At 34.2% G+C, this 24,432-nt stretch overlaps 1 protein-coding gene across 1 annotated transcript in view; it reads left to right on the top strand.

Annotated features, from left to right (window-relative positions):
- DCC (DCC netrin 1 receptor) overlaps positions 1-24,432 on the top strand; it is a 1,198,282-nt gene that overhangs the window by 575,924 nt on the left and 597,926 nt on the right. The window contains exons 4-5 of the mRNA XM_030810404.1: positions 15,903-16,053; positions 17,414-17,550. Of these exons, the coding sequence (XP_030666264.1) occupies positions 15,903-16,053; positions 17,414-17,550 (288 nt within the window). The remainder of the gene's footprint in view (positions 1-15,902; positions 16,054-17,413; positions 17,551-24,432) is intronic.

Here is a 24,432-nt window from a genome sequence, read left to right as displayed (position 1 = left end):
TTATATTCACATATTATTAATAATGCATCTGTTGAGTGTATCAGATGGGAAGCCAAGGTAAGCTGCATAGAAAATTGGCAAGAATATGTTTATCTTAATATGACAGGAAAATCTGTTTTCCAGTGGTATTAAGGAATCAAGTTGAACTAATGAAATATTAAATTTGAAATGCAAAGTTTTAAAAGACAGAGACATTATAATCAAATCCCCATTTACCTTTGTTTGTTCACCTTGCAAGAGCCGTTTGCATTGTAAACCATGGAGATTTATTTAAAGCCAAATTTTGTTTTGTTAATTTTCCTAAAATAGAGAACATGTTGTACTTTGGAGATGCGTGAGCATTTCTTAGCTGAATTGAAACTGATATTTTTGTAAAGGCATCACATCAAATGAGGATTTTTATCTAAATTATATGAATTCAAATATAAACTTTGGAAAAAATTGAGTTAAGATAGTACATGCACGTGTGTACACATGCATGCGCACACACACACAGGTTATTGTCATACTTGGCTAAGCCTGTCTCGTATGCTAGCTGCCAAATAAAGAACCTGCTAAAGGAGAATGCATTTAACACATCCTTAAGTTCGCAAGTTGGTTTACAGGTCAAATTCACAGATGCGCAGTAAGTACAAGATTGAGAGCATGAATGAATGAATGAATGAATGGCAAATCTCTGCTTCTCTTAGTTGCTGCTTAGGGTTCTCTCATTTTAAAAATCATCCTAATCCTTCATGAATCAATTTCTACTCTCTGTAAGTACCAATGTGAGGCAGTAATAAATTACGTATATAATACATACGTGTGCATACATGTTAATACATACACGCACATATACAAACATCATATTATTAGCATGACTTAGGACTATTCAACATGGTACTAGAATGGTTAGAACTCTTGAAAAGTATATCTTTTTCTGGAGTCACTAAATTACCATGTTGACTGATGAAGTAATTTATATCTTGCTTTAGTTTGAGACATAGATGTTAATGAGAGATTTTGGAACGTTCCCCAACATTCATTTTTACCATAGTTCATAAGAAGTGTTTGAATTTATGTGTGTTTATAGTTATATAATTTTAAGTAATATTTAATGTAATATACTTATTCAAGTCTATGTGAAACTTATTTCAGGTTGCCCCTTTTATATATCAGGTGTCTTCTATCACCAAGTAACTGAGATCTATTAAATTCAGAGTTTAACAAACAGTGGTTTTAAAGTGGTGTCTTTCAGCAACCAGTTTCACTTTATTCATTAAATAAATACTTTATTCAATTAACTTTTGAATGAATCTTACATACCTGGCATCTTGATGGTTGCTAGGAATGAAATGTTGGAATACCATGCCCTACAAAAGCTTATAGTCCAATGGGAGAAATAGACAAAGCAAGTAGGCTGTGCTGTGAAAGAATAAAACACAGAGCACCATTACCCTCATAAGAGCAATACCAACAAGTACTAGCTAGGCAAAGAGAAGTATACATTATGGAAAAAGAGCAGCATGCGCAAAGCATAAAGAAAATAGAGATCAAAAGCTTTTCAGGCAAACTGTATATGTTCTGTTTGACTGGCTCATAGGCAGGAAGCGATAAAGGGGAAGAAGCTGGAAGGAGGGGAGTTAAATGGTAAGGAGGATGAGGTGGAATGCTACAGCACTCATCCTGGAGAGAATTGACCAAAAGCAGCTACTAAGGCAACATCAGAGAAGATCCAGAAATGATGTTTGGTTTGGTCCTGGAAACATATCACATGAGGCTTATGGGTGAGGGGATGGAATCTAGACTCTGATAAAAGCTGGTTAGTAGCACTTTTCATTGAGACTGGAAGTAGTGTTATTGTGTTTAAAACAAATTATAGATTTTTTAGAAGACATTTTCCTATAAAGTTTTATCTTTTCCAGATTAAGATAATTATTTGTTTCATTAAAGGTAGGAAAATTAGTACCTAGTTTCATTTGTTGATTAACGATTTAAGACAAATGGAATTTTTGCTGTGGAAATTATACATGTGTAACAGAATCAGTAATATATTGTTCTGAAGCATTTTTTAAAATATCAATAACAAAACACTAAGTCAGAGTTGAGATGTTTTACAATGTCTGATTGTGTGTGTTGGCGAACATGTGATGAATGGAAGCAGCCATTGTGGTTGTGAAGTTCATTTTATTCATGTCACATCATGTCTGAGTGCCAAGCAGGAGATTGAATTGCAGAATTATAAATCTGCTTTGGGCACTAGATTGACTACAATTACTGGCCTATACAATGGAATTCTTATTTTAGTTTGCTTAATGGCCTAATTGAATTGATCAATTGGTAATTCAATCTATTGTTTGTTTAACTACAATTAGATGACTCTGAGTCCTGTATAGACCTTAACTAAATATCTAATTAGAGACATTTACTTTTAAAGAAATAAATTGGACTAAAATATACGTGATTTTTCTCTATATTTTTATTGAAATAAATATTAGCAGAAACCATTCTAAAATCCATCTTATTTGAAAGGAAAATCCTGTCTTCAGTTTTAAAACAAATAGTTTTAGATTTTTCTTCATCACTAAGAATTTATTACTCAATGCATATTAAACTTTTTAGTTTTGCTAAATATTGTATTTCAAAACTAATCTATTTTCTATGTTTTCTATAAAAATAGAATGTAGTTACATTATAGAAAATAGATTCCATTTCTATGGAATAATGATCTGTATAACAAAGAGGATACTTTCTTCACTTTTAAAATTTATTAAGCCAGGTAGTTAATTCATGTAGGCCTATGACTAACATAAGGCAGAGAGGGGCAAATTCAGATACAGAAATATACTTTCAAATGAATATAGACAAGGAACTAGTTGGGAAATTTGGAAGGTTTTTATAGATTATTACTTTCATAGGTCATAAGGGAAGAACTGTCTGTACAATGATTCCAGTAGATGATAAATCTGGAATAAGAAATTGAGCTCACTGTATGGAGATCCTGGAACCTCATGCCTAGGAATTTAGACTTGATTCAATTAACTTTGTTGATGATTGGGCATCGCTGAAGGTTTTTGAGCAACGAATACACTGACGTAAATATACACCCAAAAAACAAAAGGAGGTAAACAGCACATTAGATTAATGCATTACCTGATATTTTTGTCTCATATTTAACGTTATTTTTTCTGCCTTGTAGGAGTTTCTCATAGTGTGTTTTCTTTTTAAAAATCTAGTTTGAATTAAAACTTTCTCTTATACCAGGGTATAAACAGGGTGCACTTAGCCTTTCATAGATTTAAGATGGATAAAATGATTTGTTGTGCTCATCTCATATATACTGGAAAAAATGAAGTATATGATCATATTGTATTTAAGCAAGGTGAAGTCCATGTTTTCTAGATGTATCAGATTTAATTCAGATGGCATAAAAAGGCATAAAAATTCAGATGCATACGGACTCTCACAGTCCATTTCCATGGATTCTGCTCACATTGACTTAACATTGACCAGTTAATAAATATTAAAAATTCCCAACTTGAACTACTGTTATAATAAATGGTTAATATCATGGGGTCTGACACAGACTGATTAAGTACAAATCTTGATTTCACCACCTGGTAATTGTACAATTTAGGGCATGTTACTTAATCTGAATCTTTATTTATCTTATAAAATGTAGCAAGTAATACCACATATTTCATAGGGTGGTTGTGAGGCTTGAGTTTGACAAGACAAGTACAATGCCTGTAACTTCAAAGTCTTCAGTAGCTATTATAATTATCTTAGCATTTTAGAGTTTCTAGTTTTAAATAATTCAATTTTCATGTCAAGATTATTTCTCTGGTAATAAATTACCTGATTTTGGATTCTGGGTCTCATAAGTATTAATTTATCTACTGGTAGTTCATTACACAGGCTTTAAGCTATTCATCTGTAGTACTGGCACATTTCTGCATTTTATTTTCACATCTAAGAGAAGTCAGAGTTTCCTGCATCTTCTTCCTCTCTAGTAACTTACTGCTACATGATTTTGCCTTTCTTTGCCTCTCCAGTAACATTATTTTCCTTTGCTGTATGATATGGTATAAGACGAACTGGTTTAGAAATAGGAGTCAGGAGATAAATAAGCTTGATAGTGTTTGATCTTCATTACCCGTGAACAATTCTAATCCTCTCAAACCCTTAGTTCCCTTATCTGTTAAGAGAAAAGGATGGATGACATCAGCATTTTCAAATCTTTTCACTATAAAGAATCTCATTTATTATTTCACTCCATATTCACCCTCAACTCTGCCTTTATAATCCTAGAGTTCAACAATTCAGGTTAGCAAGACAAAATCTAATCCTTAAAAGCCACAAGGCCATGCTATAACACAATAATTAATGGTCAAAAATCAATTTTATAAAATATGAGATTATTCTATTTTTAGATTAATAAAAAATAGTTTGAAGTCAGTTTATGCTGTCTCATAAATCACACCAAAAGAAGATAGGATACCTTTTATCGTGTACAACTAAGTTCCACGTAATTCTGTGCCCCGCTCCACACCAGATGATAACTTTAGCCTGCCCTCCTTAGTAACTAGGGCTAGGCAGAGCACAGGAGTAAATTGACAGTCCTATTGTAGTGGAATTCGTTATTGTAGGTTGGGTCATTTAACCAATGTGCGATAACCAAGATAACCAGTCTTTCACATGGAGCTGATGTAATTCCATTCAGATGTAACAAAGCCTAATATGTTGATGAGCCTAAACTGACTTACTGTGGATACATAGACCATTTCTGTTTGATTCTGAATTAAAACATAATTATTTATTTCCCAATGCTATTTGGATGGACATCAACAAGGCTCAGGATTCCAAGTTGAATATTTAAAAACTTGGGGACTGATTACATTTTTCTAGTCATGTCTATCATTCTAAAATTAGTGATCTCCCCCTCAGCAAATCTACCGGGTTTTTTTTTTCTATTTTTATTATTGACCTTGAGTGATGTTAGATATGGATTATATTATATTCTCTTAGCTACCGTTCCCTGAGAAGTTACTATTTCCCGTGAGTTCAAAAGCAAAAACAATGTATTTGAGATTGTCCTCCACGTAAAGGAATGAATATGTCTTGGAAAGGAGAGAACCTGTTCTTTCCCTAGAGTCTAATGAGGCCAAAATATGGTCATTTCTGCATTTACTTATGAATGTGACATTTAACAGCCCTAGGTGGGTCATCTTAAGGGTCAGGCAATCATCCGTGACTCTCACATGAACAAGAAAGCCTCCCTGAGGGTGTGTAGGATCCAGACTTATAACCCATGAAGCAAACGTCACAAAAAAATAGTGAAAAGACCTGTAGAGCTTGCTTCCTTCTCTGGCCTCATTTGCCATCAATTTATTCCTGGAACATAAAAAAAGACAAATTTAGTCATAAATTATGGGCACACCTTTATTGATTCAACACTGGCAAAATGGGAAATAATCCAAATGCTTTGGTTCATTATCAAACAACAAGAGCCAAAATCACAAACCCATTGCTTTTCTGGAAAGTTCTTAATGCTGCTTTATGCATGTATCTATACATTATGAAGATTTTTGGATTCTCCGAACTAACTTTGACACATCATAATGGCAACATTTGTTTTCTGGGATTCTACTGTCAGCTACAAAATTAAAAAAAAAATCTAAATATAAAAAAAAAATCACTTCCTTCAGACTTGCTACAAAACGAATCTGATAGACTCAGAATTTTCTGTGAGACACAAGGGGTAGAAGCCATACGCCAGTGATAAGAATAGATGCTTTTCTTTCTTCCGCCAGACTCTAACTAGAAATAGCAATATGTATGTGTACATGGAGAAAGAGGAAATATGAACAGATGTAGGAATATTTACAGAGAGGGAATGTCATTTTTAGTACTGAATTGGTGTAAATGAGGAAGGAAAATAATAGAATCCTAGAGTGGTGAATAATAACTCCGGAGAAATGGCTCCTTTCTCCTTCCATGTTCAAAGCTCCTTGGCTTACAGCCAGATGGAGTTTTTCATTTTTTTATTAAATAAATTCTGATTCCCGTGATCAGTTTGGATTAGGCTGGTTTTTCAATAAAGAATATTCTAAACGCAGAGTTAGAAGGAGTTTCATGGAATTTTTCACTCAGAGCACATAGTAGAGTACCTACTGGTGTTTGAAGGCTCACGGTACCTGCTGAATTTTCTAAAACAGAACTAGATAGGGGATGGCTAAGCAGCCAGCAGGTGAACAGTAGGTTAGCTTGAAATTGAGGATGCAGACAGAGCAAACTGGCTCTCTGAAGTTAAATTAATTTGTAGCTCTTATGCCTGGGAAGAAATCAAAGAGAATACCCCACAGTAGCCTGCAGTGCCCTTTCATTTCCATTTGGAAATGTGTTTGATATTCCATGGAGGCAGGAATTTAATAAAGAAAACCAAGGAGTACACAATGAGGAAAAAAGTCTTTTGCATTCAGAAAGCATAAAAATTAAAAGCAACTACTGGTTATTTTGAGGAAGACAGTTATTAAGTTGTGAAAACTGGTATTTTTTTCTTGCCAACGCAGATGTCAACAGTCCATAATTTAATTTCTCTATGTCTCAGTTATTCTTTAGATTCAGTGCTGTAAATTTCATGTTGAGGTTCCTAAATAACCGTTTGGGGAAATGGCCCTGTTAAAGGAAAGCTGTAGTCATCACTGCATGAGCATAAATTCTAGTTTACTCAGGATACATTTGATCACACCCAGTATCCTAAAATAATTGTAAGGAGTGTTTAGGGTCCCAGGTTGGATAATTTATATGACCAACCTAGTCATCTACCATGAGGGAAGATAAAATAGTGTGGCCCCAAAGACATTTGGGAAAATCTGTGTATATGGACAGTGAAATATGCCTCTCAGTAGGTCACACAGACTCAATTAATTTGACCATTGTAATGTTTTAACCTTTTTAAAAAAATTCTTTAAAAAGGAAATATTCTCTTCCTTTATACATCTTCCCTTCTTTAGGGCATGGGGCCTGATGATAGTTGACTTTTTGTTTCTAAATATATTAAGTGTAAATAAATGTGTCAGGTTACACGATCCATGATGCTATTTGACTTTTAACAAACTATTGCTGAAATATAGTAATTGAACATGTTTAATTTTGCACTATCTTCTCAAAGGCAAAATAAGAGGGGCAGGAGAGGCAGAAAAGAGGAAGGAAGGAAAAGACTGAAAGGGGGAAAAAGAAGAAATATATTTAATTTATCAATTTCTATTTGAAAGATACAAAACTATTTCTATGTTGAAGGAAAATGGGCTTCTTGAGTATTTCAGAAACATGATTAATTTTATGAGACTCTGTCTGCATTTGTTCTCAAAGTATGGTAGATACCTAGAACTTTGGAATTTCTTGAGATGCTTTCAGGGGATCTGCAAGGTCAAAAATTTATTTTAATAATAATACTAATATATCTTTTGAGTGTTTTACCATGTTGGCTTAAGAATGTCCATGATAAAGCAGTGAAAATTATTAATTGTATTGTCTTGATCCTTAAAGTACACATCTTTTTAGTATTCCAAATGTCAACATAGGAAAATACATACACAAAAATAAAAGTATAATGGGTTTTGCATGATAAACACTTCTGAGGTCATTTGAGTTTCAAGTTGAATTAGCTACCTTTTTTTTTTTTTCTTCAGGAAACACCATTTTTACTTGAAAGGACAGTCAATAGAAAAACTTGCTATTCAGACTTGGATACTCGTTACACATTTCTCAAAAATGAACAAAGTGAGCCAGCTACTTCAAGGAAAATAATATTTACTGCCAAGAATGAAATTCAAGTTTTTAAGTTAGAAATTTGCAAAACATGTATCTGCCACTGGGAGCTTGACAGCTTCCCAACATTCAAACACCTTTCTGATGGGATTGGCAGTGAGAGTAGCAAATGAGATTTTTTGCTAATCTATAAATGTTTCAACATTTGGAAGGTATGTCTAATACAATGTACCAATCCAAATAACCAGTGATTGATGTGACAAAATCATGCATGGGTAAAAGATCTATTCAGAATACCAGCTAGATCAGTAGGTTTTTACGTAACATAGCACAAAACGTTTATCAATATGGCGCCAGATTTCACATTACAACTAATTTTCAAAATGCTGCTTATTGAGTTTTGCTAAAGTGTTCAAGGATATCTCTACAATTACATGAAAGGGCTATCAAAGTACACATCCCTTTTCCAACTGCATGTCTGAGGTCAGATTATTTCTATGTAATTCGACCAAAACAACATAACAGAGCAATGTCAATGCAGAAAGTATTTTTAAATTAAACCAATGCTTTTTAAGATTTATAAAAATGGAAAGAACTACCACTATACTCAATAATATTTTTGTTTTGGCAGATATAGGTGTTTTTTAAAAATATTATTTTTGATGGGGTAAAAATAAATATTTAATAGACTGGGCATAGTGGCTCATGCCTATAATCCCAGCAACTTGGGAGGCTGAGACAGGCAGATTGCTTGAGCTCAGGAGTTTGAGACCAGCCTGGTCAGTCTGGTGAAACACTGTCTCTTAAAAAAAAAAAAAAACCCAAGAAAACAAAAATAAAAAATATTGGCTGGATGTCATGGCATGTGCTGGGTATGGTGGCATGTGCCTGTAGTCCCAGCTATTCGGGAGGCTGAGGTGGAAGATGGCTTGAGCCAGGGAGGTGGAGGTTGCAGCGAGCTGAGATCATGCCACTGCACTCCAGCCTGGGCAACAGAGTGAGACAGACCCTGTTTCAAAAAGAATAAATAATATATAAATATTTTAAAAATCTGTTTTGATTTTTAGTATGGAATGTATTTGTTGCTATATCCTGTATAACCAAAAGCTAAAGAGCTTCAAGAGGATATTCAATAATTTTCAAAAGTACAAAAGTTCCTGAGACCCAACAGTTTGGGATTCACTGTCTGCATCGTTGTTCTTTGTCTTAATGATTGTAGACTGATCATCCTCAACTCAGATAACAGATTAAGCTAAAGTAGGCCAATATTTCTATTTAGAAAAAAGTGAAGAGGAAAGAGAGAAAGGAAAGAATAGCAAAGGCAACATATTGCTATAGGGTGGTTCCACATTTTAAGGCACTCTGTGTAGTCTGAGATCAGTATCACTGTAATGACTGTTTTCTGTTTATTTCCATACCACCCTCTTGCTGTCTGGGAGGATTATCTGTACCGCCACCAGGATGACAAGCAGACCAGTTCAAAGAATCAGGTTAACATTTTCTCCCCAACAGGAAAATGCTAAACTAGGCTTGAGTTCAAGTAAAGCATTACTGCTTTTAATTAATTTAGAAAAATAGTTGCATAATTTTGTACATTTATGTTCATGAGTATCACATCAAAGAGGTAAGCTTTTGTAGATTTTAATACCAAAATTTGACATTAGAAAAAAATCCTTTTTTTTCTACTGGCTTGACTGTAAAGCTATTGTCAGATATGTTTTCTAGGACCCACGCTTATATTTTTCTCTCAGTTTTATTTTAAAATATGTCATAGATACATATAAGTATATGAAATATATGTATACCTTACAGAATAAAAAGGGAAATGACCATGTATGTGTCAACCAATTTGTGAAATAGAACATTACAAATTTGCATTCTGATACCCTCCCCTGTAATTGAACTATGTTCATTAATTCTGGAAAAGTCTTTATATTCTATTAGCTGAATAACTGCATTTGGATATGAATAGTGGTTCCCATATAACGAGAACACAAATGATTTTTAATCAGTAATTACTAATTTCATCATGGTTCCATTAAAATCAATTTAGTCAACAGGACTCACAACCTAGAATTTTAAGTTCACATCTCCCAGGGCTTTTTAATCTATTCTTAAGGTGCTTAGAGGAAAAACTTTCCTTTGCTCTTAAATATGTGTCTTGATTGTTAGTCATTAACTTTTATAATTGTTTGCTCCTGGTACAATTTCTATACACTTTGTAATACTAGAGTTTAAGATAACTCTGTACTCTAAGAATACTACATGTTATTTAAAAACCTTTAGAAAATACACAAGAATCCAAAGATGAAAAAACCACCCATAATTCCATCACACAATATTAACCTTGAAAATTGCATCTTTTGAGAAGACATTTATGCAGCCAAAAAACACATGAAGAAATGCTCATCATCACTGGCCATCAGAGAAATGCAAATCAAAACCACAGTGCGATACCATCTCACACCAGTTAGAATGGCCATCATTAAAAAATCAGGAAACAACAGGTGCTGGAGAGGATGTGGAGAAATAGGAACACTTTTACACTGTTGGTGGGACTGTAAACTAGTTCAACCATTGTGGAAGTCAGTGTGGCGATTCCTCAGGGATCTAGAACTAGAAATACCATTTGACCCAGCCATCCCATTACTGGGTATATACCCAAAGGACTATAAATCATGCTGCTATAAAGACACATGCACATGTATGTTTATTGCAGCACTATTCACAATAGCAAAGAGTTGGAACCAACCCAAATGTCCAACAACGATAGACTGGATTAAGAAAATGTGGCACATATACGCCATGGAATAATACTATGCAGCCATAAAACATGATGAGTTCATGTCTTTGTAGGGACATGGATGAAACTGGAAAACATCATTCTCAGCAAACTATCACAAGGACAAAAAACCAAACACTGCGTGTTCTCACTCATAGGTGGGAATTGAACAATGAGAACTCATGGACACAGGAAGGGGAACATCACACTCCAGGGACTGTTATGGGGTTGGGGGAGGGGGGAGGGACAGCATTAGGAGATATACCTAATGCTAAATGACGAGTTAATGGGTGCAGGAAATCAACATGGCACATGGATACATATGTAACAAACCTGCACATTGTGCACATGTACCCTAAAACCTAAAGTATAATAAAAAAAGAAAATTGCATCTTTATCCTCCTCATTTAAAAATATAAATATACTTTCTTAATCCTTCTCTCTAAAACTCATATTGTAAATAAAGAAGAAAAATAAGGCAGATATCTAGTTTAATAATGTTTCTGTAGAACATTTCAGCAGTGCAAAAACAAACTAAAAATCAAACTGAAATAACAAAAACAGTTACTTGGTATTTTAAGTTTCTGAGATCTTGTTTTCCTTTTTATGTATATATTTCAGTTATTTTTTGCAGCATAATAAACTACAAAATTTAGTGACTCAAAAGGGTAATGATTTATGATTTCTTATGATTCCATAGTTTATATGAACAGTTTCTCTGCTGGTTTCACTTGGCCTCACTTACGCGCATTTGGCTGAGAGAGAGGTTTCAAGATGGCCTCACTCACATGCCTGACAGCTAGTGCTGGCTGTTGACTGAGGGCCTCAGTTATTCTCCACGTGACTTTCTGTCTTCCATTTGGCTAGACTAACATGGTAGTGTCAGAGAGAACAATGGCAAAAGCTGTAAGGCCTTTTGAGACCGTGGCTGCAGAGCTCATGCAGCATGACTTTCACCATAATCTACCAGTCAAAGCAAGATACAAGGCCAGGCCTGACTTACAACAAGAGTAAAAGGCCTCCTTTCTGGATTAGAGAATATTAAAACATTTTTTGATCATTAATCTAGCACAAAGTTGTAAAATGTATGAACTACTTACTATTAATGAAAAATTCTATTCCTTTGGGGGAACTTTCTTACTGTTTGAACTTATTAAATGATATAAAGAAATACCTTGGGGAAATAAGATCATGTTTTTCTGGCAAAAGCTGACATTTTCATATAATGAATGTCACAAATTCCAATGCCTATGAAGCCACAATGGTAACAAACATCACTGAAATGAGCCAAGTCAACCGTATATGCTCTATCTGAAAATGGAAAAGTAGATGGTTCTTTTTTTGGCCCAGTGATGCCTGGATCACTGATATTTTAAAAGAAAGATTAAATATTGGTAAGTAATTCTGTTAATTTAAACAAAATGAATCTAAAAGTTACATGGAAAGACAAGAGACCCAGAATAGTGAGCACAATACTGAATAAGAAGAACAAAGTCAAAGGGTGGACACTACCTGACTTCAAGACTTACTATAAAGTTACAACAGTCAAGATAGTGTGGTATTGGCAAAATAAGAGATCAATGGAACAGAGGAGAGCTCCCCAAAATAGACCCAGACAAATACGGTCAACTGATCTTTGAGCAAAATCAAGTCAGTGGAGAAAAAAATCGCCTTTTGAACAAGTGGTGCTGGAACAATAGAATGTCCATATGCAAAAAAAAAAAAAAAAAAAAAAAAAAATTCCAGACATACCTTTCAAAATTATAAAACTTCTAAAGGATAATGTAGGAAAAAACATAGGTAAGCAAATTTGGCAATGCATTTCTAGATATAACATCTAAATAATCATGAAAGGAGAAGTTGATAAGTTGGACTTTATTAAAATTAAAAACTTATCTTCTACAAAAGACACTGTTAAAAGAAGTAAAAAACAACCCACAGATTGAAAAAAAATTTGCAAAACACACTTGTGATCGAGGGCTTCAATCCGAAACACACAAATTATTAAAAGGAAAGAAATTTAAAAATAGATAAAAGATCTGAACAGACACCTCACCAAGGAATATATAAAAATAGAGAGAAAACATAAGAATATGTTTAACATCATATGTCATTAGGGAATTGCAAGTTAAAACATCTATTACATACCATTACACATGTATTAGAATGGCTAAAATTTAAAAAAAAATGGCAATAGCAAATGCTGACAAGGATGTAGAACTTTTTTTGCTGATGGCAATGAAAAATTTTACAGCCACTTCAGAGGACAGTTCAGCAGTTTCTCACAAAGCTAAACAGTTTTACCATACAATCTAGCAATTGCACTCCAAGATATTTAATTGAGTTGAAAATTTATGTCCTGATGAAAATGTACGCTTGAATGTTTATAGCAGATTTGTTTATAATCACCAAGAGCTGGAAGCCACCAAGGTATTCTTCAATAGATGAATGGATAAACTGGTACATCTAGACAGTGGAATATTACCCAGCAATAAATATAAGTAACCTATCAAGCCATGAAAACGCATGAAGGAATCTTAAATGTATATTGCTATATGAAAAAAGCCAGTCTGAAAAGGCTATGTACTTTATGATTCTAGTGATATGACATCCTGGAAAAGGTACAACTATAGAAATAGTAAAATGATCAGTGGTTGCCTGGAGTTTGGTAGGGATGGCAGGGGTGTGATGAATAGGTGAAGCTTGGATTTTAGGATGCTGAGATTATTCCAAATGATATGGTAATACATATATATGACATGCATTTGTCAAGCCCATAGAATTATGAAAAGTAAAGGGTAAACCATAATGTCAGCTATGGACTTCAGTTAATGATAATGTATCAATATTGGTTCATGAATTAAAACAAATATACTACATTAGTGTAAGATGTTTATAATAGGAGAAACTGCATTGCAAGGGATGGGGACCTGATATATGAGAATTCTCTGAACTATCTGTTCAACTGTTTGGTAAATAAAAATTTTTAAATAAAAAATAACCATTTTGTGTTGCATGATTTTGTTTTCTGATAAAGTAAAATAGCTTGAGTGGAAAACCGCAGCTGGACTTGGTGGGTCACGCTTGTAATCCCAGTACATTGGAAGGCTTAGGTGGGCAGATCACCTGAGATGAGGAGTTCAATACAAGCCTGGCCAACATGGAGAAACTCCGTCTCTACTAAAAATACCAAAATGAGCCAGGTGTGGTGGTGCATGACTGTAATCCCAGCTATTTGAGAGGCTGAGGCGGGAGAATCACTTGAACCCAGGAGGAGGAGGTTGCAGTGAGCTGAGATGGCGCCACTGCACTCCAGCCTGGGTGACAGAGAGGCTCCATCTCAAAAAAATAAAATAAAATAAAATAAAAATAATAATAAAAGGAAAAAGTTTCTCTTCCATGGGTAAATTAGTAGCATTGTTGATAGGTCCTAGGTAATTTTTTTTTCTTTTTTAGCTAGAAGATTAAGTAGATCTTGATGTTTTTCACAGGGGATATTGTAGAAGAGTATTGTATAGTATAAATTGTAGAAACATTTCTACTGAGGAGCAGGTGGTGAAAGTAAAATATTCAAATGCATAGGCCTCTAATATCAAGACAACTATTTGTAAAATACATATTTTGAGAACTTTCCTGTTCAGGAAATTTATTGTTAAGCAGTATTGTCTTTCAAACCATATTTGTGAGATTTGAAAAGTCATTTTGAAGAAAGGAAATGAAGCATACCATCAGCAATTTTCAAAAGTTCTGAGACATTTTTCTACAATATTGATATAATAAAGATGAACACATTTGGAAAATGCTCTCAATATTTTCATTGTGAAGAGTATTTATTTTTGTTGCTGGAACAACCAGAAGCAAATGTGGGAAGACTGAGAAAGTGTGAAATTTTATTTCTCCACGCAAAGAATACTTTAGATAACAATTACTGTCCCAACTACTGGCTTGAGAACTGGTGTCCTTTTTATTACCCTGTGATCCACCTGTGTGGAGTTGGGTCAGGCTAATGAAGAAGACTAAGGATAATGTCAAATATGTCCTACGTCCCCTCGCACTTTATATTCTCTCTGACCACCAGCAGCTCATGCTATGACCCGACTGGGTCTGTCCTCCCTCAGGGATTCTCCTCACTCCGATCCTAGTTTAAAAGATTTCATTGCCTCATTTTCTTTGCATCCAGATTTTGCTTTGAGTCTGCAAAATGACAGATTACTGGCTAATCCCACTGAATGAATTAGGTTGAAGATGGCTTCAATTAAGTCTTCCTCAGGAGATGTGGATTTTAATGGGTACTTGAAAACACAGCATCTTGTCTCAAATCAACTTTGAGTGACATAATTTTAGTCAACAGGTCTGGTCAGAGGATATTGCCATGGGTAGAACACCCTCCTCCAAGGACTGGTTTTGGTGTGTCCCCAGGCATTTTCAGTAGAGCTTATATAGGAGGGGAAATAGAAGCTCTTAACTGTCAGCAAGCCTACTTGAGCATTGCATTCGGGGCTTAGAACTTTGTGAATTTTTTACTTATTCCACCTGATATAATCTTAGCAACTTTGGATGAAATGCATTTAAGGATTGAATCGAAAGACTTCCTAGGTTGCATAAACACTGTTTCAGTTATCTGCTAGTGAAAGTGAATAATGTTCCATATATAGAACTAGTAAATTCATCAGACGAAGTAGAAGGATGCAGAGCCCTTCATTGACCCAGGGTTTCAGCTCTAGGGGCAAACTCACTCTTTGAAATGTTGTTAAAATTAAAAATAAACAAAAAGCCAGACACAGACTAGTTATAAAATAAACCAACTTAAGTTATACAAATCTGACTTCCATTTCTAAGAAAGCAGTTATTTTCTCAGCACCTGTGTATTCTAATCCTCAGTACCTGTATGCTATTTAACACAATTTGAATATGTCAAATTCTTATATATTTGTTTCTCTTATTTTCCAAGACACAGAAGCAATAAACAATGTAGAAGAAAGTGGAATAGATATTGGTGGTAGGAAAACTGAACATATCAATAAGTTTTGGACAATAACATTCAGAAAAGCTATTGACGTTTTTCTGTTCTCCAATGCTGATAAGTAAACAATTCCTGCTTACTTATGGGTAGCCTCAGATACATAAATAGCCTCAAGCTGATGCCCTATACCATGATGTCATCCACAGCTAAGAATATTTCAATATCATAATCCTATACACTTGGGATGAAAAAAACTATTTTAAGAGTTCACAAATTTCATTGGCATCTTTCCATTTTTCTTTCTTTCCATAATTTTTGTCTTGTTAGGAAAAAAATATCAAAATATATCACTTATCTTTGCAATGTTTTTCATACATCATATGATACTGTGTTTTCCCCTCATAGATCCAGGACTGCATAGACAGCTGTATTTTCTGCAAAGACCATCCAATATAGTAGCCATTGAAGGAAAAGATGCTGTACTGGAATGTTGTGTTTCTGGCTATCCTCCGCCAAGTTTTACCTGGTTACGAGGCGAGGAAGTCATCCAACTCAGGTATTTCACATTTAAGACTTTTTTGTAAAGTGTACTTTTGTATGGTATATGCTGCTATTTATATTTCTCTAATTTGATATAAGTACCTACAGTACTAGGGTCTTTCATAATAATTGAATATTTTGCACACTTCTTGGCATGATACAGTTATATGAAAGATATTTAGCCACTGGGATGAGAAGATGAGGAAAAGATCAAAATCCATGAGATCGATTCTGAAAGGAAACTGAGGAAGTCAGGGTTGCCTTTGAGATGGTCCTGCCCAAAGAGTCTTCAGCAGAGAAATTTTGGGGGATTCCATTATAAGAAAGTGTTATATAGAGAGGTTTGATCCTTAATATTCTGTGCCACACACAAAAGATAACTATGTGAAGTTCAATTGTGAAAGTCATTTCACAGTGTATACATATACCAAAACATTGCCGTCTACACTGTTATTATATGCAATTTTTATTTGTCAATTGTACTTCAATAAAGCTAAGGGGAAAAATGAAACTAAATTTTTCTGAGTTCAAATATGTAGCATGTCATTATAGAGTTTGAGCAATTTTTTTAGCTTCAACTATATCGCTCATATTCCCAGCTGTAACAAATATTTAAGGGAAGACAGAAGAACTTTTCTGGCTTTGAATTGCTGGAACATTAATATTAAGGTACAGTTAGAAAGTGAACTCTCAATAGAATGGAATACTTAGTCTTTCTGATGAAATGGATCTTACTTAATTTCACTGATTTTTGAGGACTGGTATTCTCCTTTTTAATATATTTATTTTTAAAGAGAAGGTAAGTCCGTCAATCATAAATTAATCTTTAGATTTCATTTACCTTAAATATTTAGATAACAACAAGTCATGACATATGATATTACAATATTTTTGAGAACATTAGAACACACAAGAAATCCAGTTACCATTTCAGCACATCAAGGTGTGTTCTCTGGGTATAGCCAAGCAATCTTAGTGCAGTATCAAATATGGTTTTGTACAAAGGTCACTAAATTGGATTTCAGGACACAGGACATTGATTTTCACTTCAGAGTACCACTTCTCTAGACCTCGAGGTTCTCAAATCCAAAATGAGAGATTTGGACTAGATTATCTATCATTTCTTTAGCACTAAAGTTACTTCCAAGTTTAATCTGCTTCATTTCTTTGATCACTACACACAATCTTCTAATGGGAGTAGTTTACCTTGAGTGAATTTTTGGATCAGTAAGTGTGACTTTAATCAAGCCCTTATGATACACAGTTTCTTTCCAATGTCTTAATTTGAGCTTTGGTGGAGGTCATTTAAAGCTCTGAGTATCTTGCTTAATATATACATGTGTTAATTTACTCTGCACCTATCCTATGTCTTGCAGGTCTAAAAAGTATTCTTTATTGGGTGGAAGCAACTTGCTTATCTCCAATGTGACAGATGATGACAGTGGAATGTATACCTGTGTTGTCACATATAAAAATGAGAATATTAGTGCCTCTGCAGAGCTCACAGTCTTGGGTAAGTTAGTGGCTGGAGATGAGTTTATATTGTACCTTTCAAAGTATATCACCGTGACATTTTAATGCTCATCACTGAATTGATTCCTATGTTTATTAGTGTGAAATTGCAAAGTCCCAGTACTCCACACATGTCCTTGCTTTGCTCCGATTAATTGCATAGGGGTTATATGCAGTGTTTGAATACTTATTAATTAAAATCCACATACATTATGCTTTATTCTAATCATTCCAGTGATACAGCTGAAAAGTACCAAAAATTATTAATGGCAGATGTGTTGAATAATAAATACGATATTCCAAAATATCTGGGAAAATAAATGAAGGAAAATTGTACAAAATATTTATTCTTGAGGGAAAAAGGCAGATGTTATTTGAGATGACAGGGTTTCTGACATTAAATTCAGTATGTTGGTAAGATTGTTTTATTAACATGGGAATACTGTGTTATGTTGGAAGTGAACCATTAAAATAAAGTATATGTAAGGAAAAGTTGCATAGCAAGAATACAATTTAAAGAGATTTAAGGAGCATTGAGGGGTTCATTATATTCCAAAAGGCAGGGTTACCCATGTGTCATGGCAAACGAATAATTCTTATACATGGCAGATATTCAAACAAACACATATTTTTATCATTTACTCCAGATTTATTTTAACCAGTTTTATTTGAATTATGTAGTTTGGAGAAAGTGCCTTAACATCTGGATTTCTGTTGCTTTTTTTCTGTAACAACAACCAAACATTGAGTCTTAGGAATTTTTCCTCTGGAATAAATCTTTTTGCCTTTTAAAGAATCTGAGAAAAATCATACTCTATTTAAAAGTTATTAAGTAAAAATGAAAATATATGCTGATTATATCTGCTAAGCTATACCATGATATTATTCCATCCATTTTGCTTTTTGTCTTCAAACGTTATTCAGAAAACAATTTCATCTGTGGACATGGTAATAATGTATATCATGGGTTAGGTAATGACGTTGCTTGTTCTTTGATCAAATCATAAACATGAAAACAGGAATGGGCAAAAGACTTAAATTCTGGATTTAGAGGTAGTATTATACTAACTATAATATTGGCTGCCTTTAAAATGGCACAATTTAATTCAATCGTATTTTATATTTTGGTGAAACAAAGAGAACTTTCACATTTGTATCAAAATATAGTAACACAAAATGATTATGATGGAAATTGTACTGTGCTGTATTATTACTGATTATAAGGCAGATTTGGTTATGGAATACACTAGAACTTACACTGATCATAGGTAAACCATTACTTGCATGAAGTCAAATTTTATTTCAAATTAATGCACATGATTTTGACATGTAATGCTTCATTGATATCTGAGATAAACATGCAAATACTGATTTCTGAGGATAAACTAAATTAGCCTATATATACACACACACATACATATATGTGTATATATACACACACGTGTGTATATATACGTATATGTGTATGCACATATGCATATACATATATACACACATATATATGTCTATATAAACATATATATGGATATACATATGGATATATACACATATATATGGATATATATATTTTGTAATTTACACAATTCGCAAAGAAAAATGCCAGTATGAGTATGCCAATATGTATATATACACATATACACACACGTGTGTGTGTATATATACATACTGTATATATATACACATATGTATTTATATACATATACACACATATACACATATAAACGTGTGTGTATATATACACATATATACACGTATGTGTGTGTATATACACGTGTGTGTATATATATGTATTGCTGGCATTTTTTGTGAATTGTGTAAGTTACAAAATAGATGCTGTTTGACACATATGAAACTATCCAAAGATGCACAACAAAATATTTAATAATTTTTTCCACTACAGGCAGTGCATTTCTGTACCTCTGAAGTGAATACTTTTGGTATCTTGGCATGTTTTATTCCATACACTTTTGATGTTTCATTGATGCACATATGCCCACATAAAGTTTGGTAGTGACATGACACTTGGCTGCTTCTTTGATTTTTCCTTAGGCTAGATGATTAGTCTTTATTACAATACCTCTAGTGAAACTTGACCAGTGTTATTATGTAAAAAATATTGAAAATAAGCATCCAAAAATTGCTCAACGTTACTAATCATTAGAGAAATGCAAATGAAAACCACAATGAGAACCATCATCTCACACCAGTCAGAATGTCTATTACTAAAAGGTCAAAAAATAACAGATATTGGCGGGGTTGTGGAGAAAAGAGAAAGAGAATGTTTATACACTGTTTGTGGGAATGTGAGTTAGTTCAGCCATTGTGGAAAGCAGTGTGGTGATTCCTCAAAGAACTTAAAATAGAATTACTGTTTGACCTAACAATCCTGTTATTAGGTATATACCCAACGGAATGTAAATCATTCTACCATGAAGATACATACACACGTATTTTCATTGCAGCACTATTCACAATAGCAAAGGTATGGAATCAACCTAAATGCCAATCACTGGCAGACTGAATAAAGAAAATATGGTAAATATACACCATGGAATACTATGCAACCATATAAAATAACAAAATCATGGCCTTTGCTTCAACATGGATGGAGCCATTATCTTAAGTAAACTAATACAGGAGCAGAAGATCAAATATGGCATGTTCTTATTTATAAGTGGAAGCATTGAGTACACGTGGACACAAAGATGTAAAGTGTGTCCTTATGTACTTGAAGTTTGGTTTCCAACATGGAACACTGGGGCCTACTGAGAGTGGAGGGTGGGAGAAGGAAGAGAATCAAAAAACTGTCGAGCACTATGCTTGTTACCTGGATGACAAAATAATCTGTACACCAAGCCCCAGTGAGATGCAACTTATCTATATAACAAACCTGTACTTATACCCCTGAATCTAAAATAAAAGTTAAAAAAATTGACAACATAAATTAATGTAATATAATACAGTTAATATGCATTAGTAATTTAATCTATGTGTACACACAAGTATGTAAAATATGTACATATGCACACATGTGTGCGCATATTTATATGTGTATATATGTACATATGTGGATAGATATACACAGATATATTAGAAACAGCGTTTACTGAGTTCAAACCATGTGAGACATTTATTTGTTACAGTATCCTCTGTGGGAAGTATGTAGGTCGAGCCCATTAAATAACAACCCTCTTGCCTTCTGTACTTCTCTACCAAGTGAGAAACAAGAACAGCAGTGAGGCATAGGGTAAGTCAAATGTCACCTTAATTTGTTGAAGAAGCTGCCATTGAGCATGTGGTTTGCATCTGCACGGGAAGCACATGCCCATCTGGACATGGGCAGTGTCTATACTGGCAGGATGTCACTCAGGTGTCAGCTTGTCCCACTGCCTGGTGACTGGTGGCAATGGAGAGCACTTGCTCTCTTTGGTCAGGCCTGTTCCCAAGAGAGAATTGTAGGTGAAAGGAGTCTCTTCAAACTTCCAGGCTGATTAAGTTATCTGTCATGTATCCTGATCCAGGGCCCCCTCAAACCAAGAAAAAGTGAGTATTGGGGAGTGGTGAGGTCAGAAGTCATTCCCTCGAGCTGCCTCTCTAGGGAAGAAAACATCAGTATTGAGGAAGAAGTATTCAACATCCACACCCCAACCTTAGGTGTTACTTTCAATCCCGTTTTACAAATGAGGGCATTTTAGCCCAGAAAGATAAGTAGCTATCCCAAGTGGGGATCCAGATCCAAATCCAGGCATCCGACCAAAAAGTCTCAGGCATATGCTTTACTATCTGCCCTGTCCACTCCATACATTCTTATTCATCGTTTTTTATTTTTATTTTTAATTTTACTGAAACAGGTATAAAAAGAAGTAGGTTTATGTGATGTAAATAAGAACAATCTGAAATTTCAGTTTGGTTAATAATTAGTCACTTACATAAAATAAAACATGTGACCATAGTGTAATGATCTTCACAAAGCGAAAGGCTGATAGGGGAGCAGGGAAGAAAGGAATACAAGCTGTTCTTTGAAGATGAGGTTAAAACAACTGCTATACTTAGAATCTGTAGACACAGCGGCAGGTGAAAAGTGTACTCAGTATCGGGTATTGCTTATTTTTTACTGTAGCTTCTTGTTTATTCAAAGTGGTGTGCCATTTGTATAATCAGAAAAATACATGTGGAGGTATAAAAGTTGACATAATTATGGTTTAAAAATGAAATAAAAATGTTAAAACCCAGAAAATATTGAGGTGATTATGCTCACATACACATAATCCAAAGACCAGGACTTTGCAAACACACCACACACACACACACACACACACTCACACACACACACACACATACACACATACACACACACACATACACACCACACACACACACACACTCACTCATGTTTGTTTTCTCCATATAAGTGAAATATATGCTATATTGTAACCTCATTTTCACTTCAGGATAAATCACAGCATCTTTCTTTGTGTGTGCCTGTGCACATGTCTATGTTCTCCAGTTGTAATTTTTTTCATTTTTGAGACAGGGTCTTGCCCTGTTGTGGCCTTGAACTCGTGGGGTCAAATGATCTCCATTCTCAGCCTCCCAAGTATCTAGGACCAAATTTGGCTATTTCTTTTTTCTTTCTTTTCTTTTCTTCGTTTTTGTAGAGACAGGGTCTGGTTATATTGCCCAGGCTGATCTCAAACTCCTGGGCTGAAGTGATCCTGCCACCTTGGCCTCCCAAGGTGCTGGGATTACAGGCGTGAGCCATCACACCCAACCTCCAGCTTTATATTGTGGAACATTATCATGTTTCTTAGTTTTAATTAAGTGAGGTGTGGTGGCTTGCACCTGTAGTCCCAGCTACTCAGGAATCTGAAGGAAAGGATCTCTTGAGCCTAGGAGCTCTAGTCCATCCTGGGGAACATAGCAAGATCCTGTATCTACAAAAACAAAAACAACCCACTAAGTTAATTATCCTTAAGTATTTTTGTCATTTGTTTGCTCATATCTGAAGGAAAAGTATCCCAGAAATACTTAAACCCTTACTGGCAGAGCAAAACTTTGCCTCCCTTCAGAGTGCATTTTTCCCCACAATTTTGAATATCTAAACATTTTGTAAAATGAAGTCTCCTTGTAAGTATTTACATTCCTATTAAATTAAGATTTCATTTTATAGTTTTCTTGGACATTTGCATTTTACATTTTGTGAATTTGCTATCTTCCTTGACCTTTATACATTTATTGAAACATTTATCCTTATTTTATTGATTACAGGAACTCTTTATATAAGAATAATATTGACTATGTTGTATATGCTTTGCATTTTTACATTTTGCATATGGCGCCAAATCTTTTTCTTCACAGTTGCTAGCTTTGTCATTAGACTTACATTTTTATTCTATGAGCCATGCTATCTCTAAAAATCTGGATATGGATTACATGTTGAATGTGTAAATTAGAAGCATGATTAATTTCTACAAAATAGTGCTATGTTTTTATTTTGAGTTTTGGTGGTCTTCGTGCTTTTTGTCTGTTTTTAAGGAATTTTTTTGGTAACTGGACATATTTTAAAGGTCTCTCATGGACTTTGTATCATTTATAACTACTGTAGAAGGCACAATTTACTTCAGGATTTGGTGGATATGCTGTTTTAGTTATTCTAAAAGGCTCCAAAATAAATATGTGTATAATGTTTGAAATAATCTTTGACTACTCTGATATAAAGTTAGGATTATCCTGCAGGACTGAGTTTATATGAAAAAATGAATTTATTCCCTTCTTAAAATGGATGATAAGAAAAGAACTTTATTATCAATGTTATTTAAATTTACTTTTCATAATTTTTAAGAATTTAAGCATATTTGTATTCTTCATAAGATAAAATCCCACAAGAAATCCAAGCTTCTGCTTCTGAAACTTAAATCATGCATTTTATTAGACTCTTGTTTCGCGTTTCAACTTGCAGTCCTTTCTTGTACTTAACTGTCTGTGAATGTGAACCTTCATGAACTAACAGACTTTCAAGTAGAATATCATTTTATAGACTAGAAGAAAATACATTTTGTTGCCCTCCTCAGTAATTTTACAGAGTGAATGTACATTAAATATAATTTGAAGCTTAGCATTTTGTTTCCTTCTTATAAGATAAAAATGGTAAATTCCATAATCATTAAGCTTTTTGGAGAGATCTTTATCAGACAAGATTAATGATAACCTTATTTACAATAAATAAAATGTAAGTAAGTTTATAGACATTTTCTTTATCATAGCCATTTATGGTAGCATTTCTGACTTATAGTAATCATCGATAAAGTATTGGTGGACACCTTTTGGGTACAAGGATTGCACTAGGTTCTGGGAAGACTACAGAAACATATGAAACCTGGCTTCAGTGGGCTTCATATAATTACAAATTCATAAAATCAGTTGGCCTAATACCATCTGAATAAACTTTTTTTTTTAAAAGATAAAACAAAAATGTTGTATGTAAACAGGGACTCTGGGAAGATGTGAGGAGTTGGTAGTCTCCACTCTATAGAAAACAAAGCTCGAAGCAGCAGGGGTGGGAGGAGTCCTAAAGAAGAAAATGTGGAAGGAGGCTCTTAGAATATTATTGTCAACTTTTTAATTTTATTTTAGCCATGACTACTTGTATTATTTACTTTAAAACCTAAGTTTTAAAAAAGTCAAAAGTGGTATTTTTCCATTCTTATGTTCAATATGTCCAGCTTTCTGGCTCAAGGATTTTAATCTGACTATAATTGTGAACATACCCTTTTCTGTATCTGCCCATCCCCAACTTTTACACAGCTCCACACAGGAAGAAAGACAGCGCTCCATAAACATTCTATAGATTTGCCACTGCTTTGGGTCTAGATTGATGCCATGT

The sequence above is a fragment of the Nomascus leucogenys genome, chromosome 4 (genome assembly GCF_006542625.1).
Source record: "Nomascus leucogenys isolate Asia chromosome 4, Asia_NLE_v1, whole genome shotgun sequence".
NCBI lineage: Eukaryota > Metazoa > Chordata > Mammalia > Primates > Hylobatidae > Nomascus > Nomascus leucogenys.
The sequence above is the reverse complement of the archived record's forward strand: the minus strand, read 5'-3'. Positions and strand labels throughout refer to the sequence as shown.